This window comes from Rutidosis leptorrhynchoides, chromosome 4, assembly GCF_046630445.1.
Source record: "Rutidosis leptorrhynchoides isolate AG116_Rl617_1_P2 chromosome 4, CSIRO_AGI_Rlap_v1, whole genome shotgun sequence".
NCBI lineage: Eukaryota > Viridiplantae > Streptophyta > Magnoliopsida > Asterales > Asteraceae > Rutidosis > Rutidosis leptorrhynchoides.
Genome location: NC_092336.1, coordinates 524834648 through 524849193, shown reverse-complemented (window position 1 = coordinate 524849193; position 14546 = coordinate 524834648). Strand labels below are relative to the sequence as shown.

The 14546-nt window shown below is 35.3% G+C and overlaps 1 protein-coding gene and 1 pseudogene across 1 annotated transcript; both read left to right on the top strand.

Annotated features, from left to right (window-relative positions):
• The first annotated feature begins 3390 nt into the window (after nucleotides 1–3390).
• Nucleotides 3391–5917, top strand: LOC139842532 (alpha-1,3-arabinosyltransferase XAT3-like). The gene is made up of 3 exons (XM_071832663.1): nucleotides 3391–3532; nucleotides 3931–4008; nucleotides 4788–5917. Exons 1-3 carry the CDS (start codon nucleotides 3391–3393, stop codon nucleotides 5915–5917), a joined length of 1350 nt encoding a protein of 449 aa, XP_071688764.1.
• A 6965-nt stretch (nucleotides 5918–12882) lies between these two features.
• On the top strand, nucleotides 12883–14342 carry LOC139841746 (alpha-1,3-arabinosyltransferase XAT2-like; annotated as a pseudogene).
• The last annotated feature ends 204 nt before the right edge of the window (nucleotides 14343–14546 follow it).

Genomic DNA, 14546 nt, shown 5'->3' with positions numbered 1-14546 from the left:
AATTGAATTCTTTTCTTGCTCAAAGCAACTTAGGAGAAAACAGTTTGAATCTAAAGTGTATACCCTACAAGATGAATTTCAACAAAAATTCAAGACGTACAAAGAACAAAATACATGTGTTGAACTTATCATTAAAGGACTCAATGATGTGAAAGCTGAATTTGTGTCTGAAATTTCAATGTTGAAAACTCAAATATCGAAGATGGAATTGAGCTTATCTAAAAGAGATTTACTGGAAGAGAACCTACAACAAAAATTTCTTACTGAAACTGAATACCATTTGAAACCAACAATAGTGTCGATAAGTACACAAGTCGAAATCTCCGAGTGTTCAAATTCATATAGTTCGGAATCAGGGTATTCTTCTTCTATGGTTAACAAGAAGGCTCTTTCACCAGAAATTCCCAAGGTTTTCAAATCTCACAAATTTCTTTCTCACGAACAACGAGTGTATTTCAATTACCAAACCAAAATCAATCAACCGTTTCTACAACCAACTTATGTGAATAATGGGTATGTGAATAATGGGGAACTCACGGGATTTCGTGATCAATACGGCTGATATGCTCATAAACCAAAGCAACCCAGTTCAAAGAAACCAATTAATTCGTCAGCTAAACCATTCAAAACTACGCCTTCTGAACCATTGAAGTACTCGTATAAAGAGTTACTTTCCTTTAAGTCACAACCCGTGAATCTGGCTAAACCAAAACCTTTCAAACCGATATCCATCCTCGATGGAATGCAAGATCGATTAATCAAATCGACCATGCCTACAAATAGTACATCAACAACGATTTCAAACAGATTTGATTACATGATGGCGTATACACACTTCAGTGTATGCCCCACTCTTCAAGGTGTACTTTACTATATCAACCAATATTACATGACGATCCTGTTTCACACAATCATCATGAGGGGAAGAAATGATACAAAGGTTGATATTTGTATGAGATAACCTTCAACAAAAAAATCAAGATTCCTACCTACTAAGCTTCCACACACACACACACACACACACATACCATAATACTCAAATTTAACTCTTCTATCTCCCCATGTCTAGTTGAAGGGGAGTAAGATGATTCAATGATCAAGGGGGAGCTAAAAAAAAAATTGACCAAGCAAGTTCCTTCCTACATTCCTCCCAGAGTTTCAGACTTCTGTAACCAACAACAAAGGATTTTCCAGAAGAAGAAGCTTCTCTGGTTCGTCCTAACAATTACAATTATTTTCAAGAGGGAGAGTTCAAGACTTTAAAGAGATCTCTGAGAGCTTAAAGACCAATTCAAACAAAGCACATCAAGGGGGAGAATGTTAAGTCACAAATATTATATTGATATGATGTGCATTATTGAATATACTAGTTGAAGTAAGTGATGAAGGGATGAGGTATAAATACCTTCATCATATACATTCATCTTCTACATTGTTCTTCATCACTGTAATAAATATACATATCAATATATATTCACAAATTCATATAAGACTAGATATAGAACACGAAGTTATCGAATCTATTCTCTACACTTTAGGTAAAACAGATGGATTTTATTGTTCAAATGTCAAACGGATGTTCGTTTTGAATAGAGTACAATTGATGTGACTTGAAAGTGGTGATGGAGTAATTGTTGCGTATTGATCAAATTTTGATAAATTACTATACTATCTATTAGACAAAAATTATGAATAGTACCGAAGGTAATTTCGACTTTTCACTTTTTTTTTCCTTTTAACTAAATTTCATTTCACCACAAACACCCCCCACACTTATTTCAAAAATTAAAATCGACCCCCAAAACAGGGAGGTAAAGTGTCAAATCAACTTTTTCATAAAAAATCTTAAATAAACTTCACTCAAATATTCAACGGGTCATATCTTCTCGCTCGCAACGAGTTAAATTTTTCCGACACCATCGTTAAACTCGAAATAATTTTACGAACACAATGTCACTAACTATACACAAAACGGACACTTTTTAAAAAACGCTAAATATTTGGGGTACTTTTCATACACGTTGATTTTTCACTCGCAGGCTCCGTAACTATTTTCATCTATTAACAACAAACATATATGGGTCTTATTATTATTATTTTCTAATTATTTAATGATTTTTTGGATATATCTCAGTAAATCTTCTACTCTTAAATCATACGAAGTGTTAATATAAGATAGCGACTTAATTGCGTTAAATTTTTAAAAGTCAACAATTTCATAGCGGAACGCGGAGATGAACATATATTGTTAATTTAAAATAACATTTAAATCTTTGACGGATTATACCTTTTAGTTCGACTCGAGTTGCGCTTCAACGACATGATCGTTAAGCATGAAATAATTTTACAAACTAAACACAATAAAATACATTGAAAACCGAATCCCCGGCGCGAAGCGAGAGTTCGAAAACTAGTTGGAATGAAAACAGACAAATATATATAAACACTAATCCCTAAATTAATTTATATGAATAATTAAATTTCAGTATTCACTTAATTATGAACTCTTCCTATTATTCAGGATCTAAAGCAATTATGAACTTTTGGAACAATTGTAACGCTAGATACGGGTTAAGACTTAAGGTTGAGGATATATAGTTACATAAGGTTGTGGTCTTGTGGATATATTATATTTACAAAATAATACTCCATATTATTATGAGTGGTAGTATTTAGTGTTTAAGGTATATATAGGAAAAAAAGTGACATAAATAGATAGACGGTAGCTTATGTAAATTAATATGAGAGGTGAAAGTCACTCTAAAATGTGCAGATGCATCAAATATGAGTGTGTAATCAGTGATTCATCACATCTCTTTTAAACTCACTATTATGAAATAAAAATATAAATTAAATGATATTATGAGAATAAAAATATAAATGATATGTAAAAAAGAAATATAAATGATATATAGAGATAGAGATAAGAATAAATTAACAACAATAAAATACATAATATTATAATATATAATCCAAATCCAAATGGAATTTTGTTATAGTCCATATTTTCTAACAATTAAGATGTTATTTATCGATGTTTGACAACTTAATTTTTTCTCCCCATCAATAATAATTTTTGGATCCTTCACTGGACATAACATTTACATTATTTTTTAAGTTTTATAGATACATTCAAAAGAATACTGTAGAATTTATAAACTCAATTATATATACACGTACTAAACAGTGGCCTACGGATTTGAGGTCAACTACAAAATATATTGAAATCGTGGGCACTAATCCTTTAGAAGCGAATCCTCATTATTCTTTTTGGTACACCACTAAACTTGTATATATATTTCATACACAATAAAACCACTAGTAGACATATATGTCTATAGCTTTAATAATTACCGGCTTTTTGACATGTTTATAGAGACGGATCAAAAGATGAAACAAAGCGATATTTTTGCTCGTAGCTTTAATCAACACGACCAGAAACGATTTGGATACGGCGCACTGCTTGCTTGTTTCGTTGTCACATGGCACTTGTGTACCGTATTCAAGCCTTACTTTGGCCCTCTATATGTTTGTAAGTAATTCTAAGATATGTTTTCGTGATCCTAAAGATTTTACAGATAAATATATTGGTTACAAAAAATTCGTTTGTGTGTTACCTTTTTTAAAAAGATACTCCGTATATGTTTCTAGCGTAGGACTAGCAGCATTATGCGTTAAAAAGTACTCGTTATTTTATTTTTTTAAAACATATTTACAAATTTTACACACATATGCATATATGTATCCCTTGATTTACACTTGATCAAATTTTATATTTCTTGTATATATTATACATAGGCTTATAGCTAGTTGAGCTTAATGATTTGAAAGACACTTTGTTAACTGCATTCTTGATAATCATGGTGTGTTGTATGAAAGATTGATTAGTATGATGTTTTTTTTCTCTCTTTTTACCATTGGATTTTGCAGTAAATTTGAGATTGATGATGGTTGATGAACTAAAGTTGGCGATGATTACTGACATGACAAACGAACCGAAGCGACCATGTAAGTACAAATTGTCTTAGATCTAAGTAACAGCCAAGGACCAACATATTTTAGTTTGTCCTTTTTACTAGATGGTATATACAAATAAATGGGGAATGTACAAATTTTATACTCGTACATAATTGTAAAAGTCTCGACTAGTCAGGATTTTAATCCCATTAGTCCCCAAGTTGGTCGTTTTATTCGGTCAAAGATAACAAAATTTTAATTCAAACGATCAAAGTTAGATATATTAGTTCAAAATCAGATTAGTTCGGTCAAAGTAGGTCATATACACTCAAATCAAAGTTGATTAACGTCCCACTAGTCTTCAACTTGACGGATTAATACCTACAAGGTCTCGACCGACTAGTTACATTTACAACCTTGATTATACTCCTCCGTCTCACCACAAGTGTACACATTATTATTTTAAGATGGTTCATTTCAAGTGTTAACTTTGTATTTCAACTAATCGAAAAAAGTTATTCTGAAGAGAAAAGATTTTTGATTGATGGAGAATGAAGTTAATTAAATTTTCTAAACCTATATAAAAGTAAGTGAACACTTATTATGCTTATCATTTTATGTATATGCATACAAACACAAAAAGTCAAAACACTACTCAATCTCACCGAGAACGTACTGTATACCACGTGATTAACATGTTTTTTTAGGACGACATAACGTGATTAACATGTATGTTATGTTTAACAATAAGATGAAACTGGGCAATAGTAATGTCACTTCTCAAAACATTTTGATTAACTTAAACTCGTCTAATTAATGATTGTAATTAGATGTTCAAACAATGGAAACCAAGCCAATTTGCAACACATTCAGAAAAAGATCAGATACTTGCGAAATGAGCGGAGACGTAAGGATTCAAGGCAATTCATCAACCATCTTCGTCTCTACGTCAAATGTCACAAACGTTTTATGGACGATAAAGCCTTACGCACGAAAAGGAGATAACGCCGCAATGGCTAATATTACAACTTTCAAAATAATACAAGAAGCTGCAAAAATGCCTGAATGTAACAGAACTCACAATGTACCCGCCATAGTTTTTTCAGTTGGCGGGTACAGTGGAAATCACTTTCATGCCTTCTCGGATACCATAATCCCTTTGTACGAAACTTCTCGAAAGTTTAATAGAGAAGTGCGGTTTCTTATGGCGAACAAAAATTCGTTTTGGACAAACAAGTTCCAAGAGGTATTGAACAAACTATCAAGGTATGAAATTATTGACATTGATAACGAAAATGAAGTACATTGCTTTCCGAGTATGATAGTTGGTTTAAAAAAAGACGATCGAAAAGAGCTAAACATAGATTCAATGAAGGATTTCTCCAAGTTTTTGAGGAGTTCCTATTCATTAGAACGATCAACCGCAATAAATATGACAAAAAGTATCAATAAAAGGCCCCGGATCTTGATAGTTTCAAGGAAGAAAACACGAGCGTTTACAAACATTAAATATTTGGTTCGTGTAGCACGAGACTTGGGGTTTGAGGTTATTGTAAGTGAGATGAATGCGAATTTGACGCGTATTTCTAGGCTTGTAAACTCGTGTGATGTGATGATGGGAGTTCATGGGGCAGGGCTAACCAACATTGTTTTTTTACCTGAAAATGGTGTGTTTATACAAGTGGTTCCATTAGGGAAAATGGATTGGATGGCAAACACCTTTTATGGAGAGCCTTCAAAGGGGATGGGATTGAAGTATTTGGAGTATGAGATAAGTGAAAAGGAAAGCAGTTTGATCGATCAATATCCGCGTAATCATCAAGTGTTTATGGATCCGTATTCGATTCAAAACAAAGGTTGGGAAGCTTATAGATCAGTTTATATGGACAGACAAAATGTGAAACTTGATGTTGTTAGGCTTAAAGAGACATTGTCCAAAGCCATTGAACTTCTTTGTTAGTTTAAGAGATTAATGTTAACTTTTGTTAAGTCAATGTTAAGTTAGTTATGCTCACTTATGTATAAACATTCAAAATTGAAAATACTAATGTTATCTTAGAGTATATATGCAATCCATTATATTTACATGTGTGGTTTGTCAATGCAGGTGCCAAATGAGTACACTTGTTTCTCACTGAATTTACTCCTTCATGGATGCATGTTTTTTGCTATATTATGGAATAACATACAGAAAGAAAATGGAATCGAAATGATCTCACAACTATTATTAAAATTTGAATTTCGATTACATGGATTGAAAACAAAGTGAATGATCAATTGTAACAGCCAACGCAACCCGTAGTAGATATTGTCTCATACACAGTCTCACGATTTTGCTTTCACTCATTTTCGAAAAACGAAAAAAAAAAAAATCTTGTCACTTTTCATAAACGGGTTTGGGTGGTTTCATCAATACATACTACAATCTACAGGAATGAAATAACGACGCCTGAACAATTTACAGAATCTACTCTGTACTATAACAAGTGACAGAAACAACCCCTGAAGTTTACTAGACTTGAGAATAACCTATCAAACTTAATTAACACTTTTTCATCAGTAGCATTAACAAATGAATATTTCCTTACCCGCTAACATTATATGAGATATATATACTACTCCATATTAAATTAAAATTGTATATAAACCATCATAAAGTGACTTGGTGGTGGACGTCCTAATATATTCATACAAAAAAAATTCATGTTCAAACCTATACTAAAAACATAAAAATTCAAAAACATTCACATAATAACCAGTTAAACCACATACATCTTAGTATAATACTACATTAGAGATCAGATGGTTACTAACGTTACACAAATAAAAGTAATGAATACAAATATATATTTTAAAAAATCAGATCCGAAACTATCATTATTGGCTAGGTAGTGATTTGTCAACTTTAATATTAATTTTCTAACTACTGATTAAAATTAGCATCGAACTTTAGTTTACAATATATGTTGGTTAACAAATACCTTTCGTATTAATCATGACATGATGGGCGGTCTTATATACAATCTGAGATTGCCTAGTGTCTATAACTATGTACATAACATCTATCTATTTATTTATTGAATTATAATTAAATTATAATTATAATAAAGAGAATTTTATATATAAAACGACTATGTACCAAACGAACCATGACCTACAAAAGTCAACTGTTGGAAGCTTCGACGAGCCCAACACACCCACTATAGAGGATCTAGACTATACTAGACTCACTACACCAACACTTTGACGTTGGTTAGCCTTTAATTTTATAAATCCTTAGTGCATAATAATACTTAGGCGACAGTGTCGACCATATATCATTTAGGCGGTATAACCGACCATGTATCACTTAGGCGGCAGAGCCGACCATATAATAGATACAACACAAGTGCACTAAGAACTTAAACACAAACTAAGGCTTAACCGGGAAACTTAACAAATAACACTTTTATTAATACAAAATACAATTACAATATTACTTACAAGCTTTTCTTCTCTACTCACACTCTTCTCACTTCTTACTTCTTCTCTACTTCTCAACTCACTCTTTTCACAACTTGATTACAAATGAAACTCCTCACCCATATTTATACTTGTCCATGGAAGTTTCTACACACTAGATATTTCCATGGATAAATATCTAGATATTTCTTACCTACAAATATCTAGATTTTTCTACATATAAATATCTAGATATTTCTTTTTACATATTAATATCTAGATATTTTCTTATACATATTAATATCTAGTTATTTTTCCATACATATTTACAAATTCCATATTATTTCAAATTTGCATTGTATTTTAACACTCCCCCTCAATGCAAATTTTCTTCCAACGATGTCTTGGAGACCATTCCAAGTGCTTCTCTGAATTTTGTAAACTTCGATTTACTTAGGCTCTTGGTGAATATATCTGCAACCTGTTCATCTGTCTTTGTTGGCATCATCTTGATCTCTCCTTCAAGGACCTTCTCGCGAACATAGTGATAGCGCACTTCTATATGTTTTGTTCTCGCATGAAAGACTGGATTTTCTGCTAGACGAATAGCTGATAGGTTATCGCAGAAAAGCTTTACTTGATAATCTGTTGATTGATGAAGATCTTCCATTAGTTGCTTCAACCACATAATTTCTTGTGTTGCTGATGCTGCCGATCGATATTCTGCTTCAGTGCTTGATAAGGATACAGTTGGTTGTCTCTTGCTGCACCATGATATTACTCCTGATCCAAGACTAAACATGTATCCAGTTGTTGACCGTCGTGTATCATAGTCTCCAGCGTAATCGGCGTCACAATATTCAGTCACCCGACATTCTTTTGTTCTCTTATATAAAATGCCAAAGTTAATAGTACCTTTAACATACCTTAAGATGCGTCGTACAACATCAAGGTGAGGCTTCTTCGGATTGCTCATGTATCGACTAACCACTCCAACTGCATAAGATATGTCTGGCCGGCTTAGTGTGAGATAAATAAGACTTCCGACCATCTTTCGATACATGGTAACATCTTGAAGACTTTTTCCTTCATCTGCTCGTAGTTTTGTATTCGGATCCATTGGGGTTGAAATAGGTTTGCAATTAAGCATTCCGTACTTTTGTAAAAGATCTCGCGCATATTTCTGTTGTCCCGGAAATAATCCTTCTCTTTTCTGCTCTATTTCGAGTCCAAGAAAATGTTTGAGTTCTCCAAGCTCCTTCATATGAAATCTAATAGACAGATTCTCTCTTGTTCTTTGGATCTCCTCATAGTGATCTCCCGTGATGATTAAGTCATCCACATATACTAGCACTATGGCTAGTTTTCCTTGATCTTGTTTCACAAATAAACTAGAATCTGAAGGAGCAACTGTGAAACCACTTTGTACCAAGAACTCACCAATTTTTCCGTACCAAACTCTTGGAGCCTGCTTCAAGCCATATAGTGTCTTCTTTAATTTGCAGACATGCTCGGGATGGATTTTGTTCTCAAAGCCTCTTGGTTGATCCATATAAATGTCTTTGTCAAGTTCTCCATGTAAGAAAGCGTTCTTGACATCCATCTGCCACAGCTTCCAAGATTTGCTAGCGGCTAAAGCTAGTAGAGCTCGAATTGTTGTGATCTTCGCCACTGGACTAAACGTTTCTTCATAATCCAGCCCATATTGTTGAGAAAAACCTCTAGCAACAAGTCGAGCTTTATACCTTTCAATGGAGCCATCTGATCGAGTCTTCACCTTGTAAACCCATTTACAAGATATTGGTTTTATATCTTTTGACTTTGGAACTAAACTCCATGTCTGGTTTTCTTTTAGTGCATTAATTTCTTCTTCCATCGCTTTCTGCCACTCTCGACTTTGTGCTGCTTCTTCATAAGTAGAAGGCTCAATAGGTATTGATTCATCCACATGAGCAGCATTAGCATACCTCGGATTAGGTTGCCTCGGCCTTGTTGATCTCCGTAATTCTTGCACATGCTCCTCGGCATCCATTTGGCTTGGACGAACCTCTTCGGATGTAGATTGATGTACCCCAGTTTTCCATGAACTCGTTTCCTTATAGTACGATCCATCTCCTTCTTTAATTGGATCCGATATGTGCTCTTTATGTTCTTCTTTCTCTTTTGGAACTTCTTCTAATCCATGAGATTCTGGAAGCTCTATCTTTTGAGGTGACCACCATGAAGAAGCTTCATCAAATACCACATTTCTTGAAGTATGGCACTTTCCGGTATATGGATCACAACATCTCCATCCTTTTCTTGATTCGTCATAACCGACAAAAATGCATCGAATTGCCTTCTTATCAAATTTGCTTCGTAGATGATCTGGTACGAAGACGTAGCATACACATCCAAAAACCTTGAGATGGTTGACGGTTGGCTTGATCTTCCATAATCTTTCATATGGTGAAATATATCCCAACTTTGTTTGTGGGAGTCTGTTAATCACGTATGAAGCCGTCCTCATACATTCGGCCCAAAATCTTCCTGGTACATTCTTACCATGAAGCATACTTCGACAGGTTTCAGCAAGATGGCGATTCTTACGTTCTGCCACTCCATTCTGTTGTGGAGTATTAGGGCAAGTTAATTGCCTTCTGATCTTGTGCTTCTCAAGATAGATATTGAACTCGGTTGATAAATATTCTCCTCCATTATCTGTGCGTAAGCATCGAATCTTAGTATTGAGCTCACTTTCTACCTTGTTCTTGAACTCTTTAAACTTCAGAAAAGTCTCTGACTTCTCCTTCATGAAGTAAACCCACACATACCTTGAGAAGTCATCAATGAATGTCACCATATACTTCATTCCTCCAAGTGATGTTTGTTTCACTGGGCCGAAGACATCTGAGTGTATGAGCTCTAGTGGTGTCTTGGACTGATGCGCTGACTCCTTGAATGGCAATTGGTGAGCTTTACCAAATTGACATCCAGCACATATTGTATCTGTTCGGATATCAATTTGAGGAAGCCCATTTACTATGCGTTTCACCATCATCTCCTTTAACTTATTGTATCCCACATGCCCAAGACGTTCATGCCACAGATCAGCCGTCTCATTCTTTCGAGTCTTATCCACATAAGCTGTTTCAGCAGATAATACATAGACCGATTCTATTCTTCTTCCATGCATAACTGGATTGCCAACCACCTTTACTCTCTTGAATACGGACACATCTTGTGGTCCAAAGAGCACATAGTTCCCTTCTGCTGTCAATTGTGGTACTGACAGTAAATTCTTCTTTAGGCCAGGGATAAGATACACCTTTTAGAGTTGGAGCTTTTGAGAGTCGCCTTCATTTGGAATTATTGTCTTTCCAATGTGAGAAATAGACAACCTTGAATTGTTGGCTGTCAACACGACTCTCTTTCCTTTGTAATCCTCCATTTCTTGTAGCTTTGTCCCATCGTTGGTCATATGATTTGAGCACCCAGAATCGATGATCCAATCATCTTTGTAGTTTATTTTTGACTTTAAAGTTGTTGTAAGAGCTTGATCATCTATGTCAGCTTCAACAGAGAGTCCAGCTTCTGCATCCCATGTTTCCTCATTAATGGATGCTTCGAATGTGACCTCTTTCTTCTCATCTCTTGCAGCGGACACATTTCCTTCGAAAGTTCGCCTTCTGGGGAATCTACAATCTCGAGCAAAATGACCCTTCTTGCCACAATTGAAGCATTCACCATTCTTTCTCTTATCATTTTCCCCGTATTGTTAGCGATGATCTCTTCTTCCTTGTTGAGCTCCCCCTGAAGCGTTGCCTTTTAATTTTGGGTGACCCTTCCACCCATATGTCTTACTTTCTTTCATCGCCGCTTGTCTTCGAGATGTTGCTTTCTTTTTATTGGTGAAGAGTGCATCTTCTCCGTCTTTTACGGTTACTTCATTCATCTGCTTGGCTAATGCCTCTTGATTTGCCAATAGATTCTCCAGCTCTATTAATGATGGTTGAGTAGGCCATCCTCTCACAGCGGCTATAAATCCATTATACTCGGATCTTAAGCCGTGGATGATAATTCTCTTCATCCTTGCATCACTCACTTTCTCTTCAGGAGCAAGTTGAGATATCTCACGGCAAATTGATTTCGCCTTGGTGAAATACTGAGAAATAGACAGACTTCCTTGTGAGATACCCGCGAGCTCATTTTCCAAGAGCTGGAGGCGTGCTTCATTCTTCTTTGAAAATAATTTTTCAAAAGTTTCCCAAGCTGCCTTTGGTGTTTTCTCGTCACGGATGTGCTCCAATAGATCCTCCTCGATTGTAGTCTTCAATATAAATAAAGCCTTCCCGGCCTTGATGTTCCATTTTCTCAAGGCTTCAGCATTTTCTTTCGGTGGAGGCGTTGTGTCACTGCCAGCAACTATTTCCCATAAATCCTGTCCTTGTAGGTAGGATTCTATGCAAGTCCGCCAATAACCATAGTTGTGGTTATTGAGACTCTTGATTCCACTGCTCGTACTTGCGAGATCTGCCATCATGACGTCCAACGTCCAATAAGCTTGGTCCCTGACCGATGAGCTTTCACAGTTCCTAACTGTGCTCCGACAGAATCTTCCTTAGAGCCTTGGTGAAAACAAGCCGATGTAAACGTCAAACGTTTACCGATTTTCTCCACTAGAAATGGTCCCGAACGAACCTGGCTCTGATACCAATTGTTGGAAGCTTCGACGAGCCCAACACACCCACTATAGAGGATCTAGACTATACTAGACTCACTACACCAACACTTTGACGTTGGTTAGCCTTTAATTTTATAAATCCTTAGTGCATAATAATACTTAGGCGACAGTGTCGACCATATATCATTTAGGCGGTATAACCGACCATGTATCACTTAGGCGGCAGAGCCGACCATATAATAGATACAACACAAGTGCACTAAGAACTTAAACACAAACTAAGGCTTAACCGGGAAACTTAACAAAGAACACTTTTATTAATACAAAATACAATTACAATATTACTTACAAGCTTTTCTTCTCTACTCACACTCTTCTCACTTCTTACTTCTTCTCTACTTCTCAACTCACTCTTTTCACAACTTGATTACAAATGAAACTCCTCACCCATATTTATACTTGTCCATGGAAGTTTCTACACACTAGATATTTCCATGGATAAATATCTAGATATTTCTTACCTACAAATATCTAGATTTTTCTACATATAAATATCTAGATATTTCTTTTTACATATTAATATCTAGATATTTTCTTATACATATTAATATCTAGATATTTTTCCATACATATTTACAAATTCCATATTATTCCAAATTTGCATTGTATTTTAACATCAACTACTAAATATATTGAAATCGTGGGAACCAATCCTTCAGAAAGACATCCCCATTATTCTGCTTTGTAGAATTGTAGGTCACTAAGCTGTATATAGCTTTCGTAGCTTGTACGTTTGGCATGCTTACAAATAAGACCAAAACATGAAACAGAGCGATATTTTTGCTCGAAGCTTTAATCAACATGACAAGAGAAGATACGGATACGGTGCACTGGTTGGTTGTTTTGTAGTCACATGGTACTTGTGTAGCGTATTTAAGCCTTACTTTGGCCCTTTATATGTTTGTAAGTACGTAACTCTATACATATTGTATCGCATGTTCAATTCTGCTTCCATGATCACAAATAACTCTTAATGAGCTGTGTGTTGATACGGTGCACTGGTTGGTTGTTTTTTTAGCAGATTTTGAAACTAAGGAAACAGGGCCCATTTGCGACAGATTCAGAAGATCAGATATTTGTAAGATGAGCGGAGATGTGAGGATTCAAGGCAAATTCTCAACCATTTTCGTGTCAACTTCCAACTTCACAAACGCTACATGGACGTTAAAGCCTTATGCACATAAAGAAGATGAAGCCGCTATGAAAAGTATTACAACTTTCACGATAAAATCAATAGAAGAACAAGCGGAAGAAGATGAAGCCACTATGAAAAGTATTACAACTTTCACGATAAAATCAATAGAAGAACAAGCGGAAACATTGCCTAAATGTAGTCAAACTCACAAGGTAGCAGCCATAGTTTTTTCGGTTGGTGGTTTTGGCGGGAATTACTATCATGCCTTCACAGATGTCATAATTCCTTTGTATGCTACGTCTCGAGAATTCAATGGCGAAGTGAAGTTCCTAGTGTCCAATGATCATTCTCAATGGACAAGTAAATTTCGAGATATATTGTCCAAATTATCAAGGTACGAAATTATTGACATTGATAATGAAATTGAGGTACATTGCTTTCCAAGTATGATAGTAGGTCTTAAAAAAGATGACCAAAAAGAGCTAAACATGAATCCAATGAAGGATTTTTCTAAATTCTTGAGGAGTTCCTATTCATTAAAGCGATCTACCGCCATAAATATGACAAATACCTCTAGTAAACGGCCTCGACTGTTGATAGTTTCAAGACAAGAAACAAGTTGTTACAAATGTGAAGGATGTGGTTCGTGTAGCCCAAGACATTGGATTCAAGGTGATTGTGAGTGAGATGAATGCGAATTTGACGAATATTTCAAGGCTTGTAAACTCGGTTGATGTGATGATGGCAGTTCATGGGGCAGGGCTAACCAATATAGTTTTTCTGCCTGAAAACAGTGTGTTTATACAAGTGGTTCCATTGGGGAAAATGGATTGGATAGCAAACACTTGTTTTGGAGAGCCTTCAAAGGGAATGGGATTGAAGTATTTGGAGTATAAGATAAGCGAAGGGGAAAGCACTTTGATAGAACAATATCCGCGTAATCATGAAGCGTTCATGGATCCGTATACGATTCAAAAGAAAGGTTGGGAAGCTTACAAATCAATTTATATGGACAAACAAAATGTAAAGATTGATGTTGTTAGGTTTAAAGAGACATTGTCTAAAGCCTTTGAGCTTCTTCATTAGCATAAGAGAGGGAAAACCTCAATTGTTTATTCAACATCATTTTATAATTGAAGTTTGTAATGTTAACTTAGAGATGAGCCCGCAGGACCCAGTCACTAAATGTTTATTGCAAAATGCAGTTTGGGACATTCAAAAATTGTTCGTGTCACGGTGTTATAGAATCTCATACTCCTTTTTCACCAATCATATTTGAATATGTTACAG

Bases quoted from the DNA above. Each gene is read 5' to 3' on its own strand.
- LOC139842532 (XM_071832663.1), top strand. From the start codon at position 3,391: ATGAAACAAAGCGATATTTTTGCTCGTAGCTTTAATCAACACGACCAG. The intron at 3,533-3,930 runs GTAAGTAATTCT...TGGATTTTGCAG, and splicing joins CTTTGGCCCTCTATATGTTT to TAAATTTGAGATTGATGATG. The intron at 4,009-4,787 runs GTAAGTACAAAT...GATTGTAATTAG, and splicing joins AAACGAACCGAAGCGACCAT to ATGTTCAAACAATGGAAACC.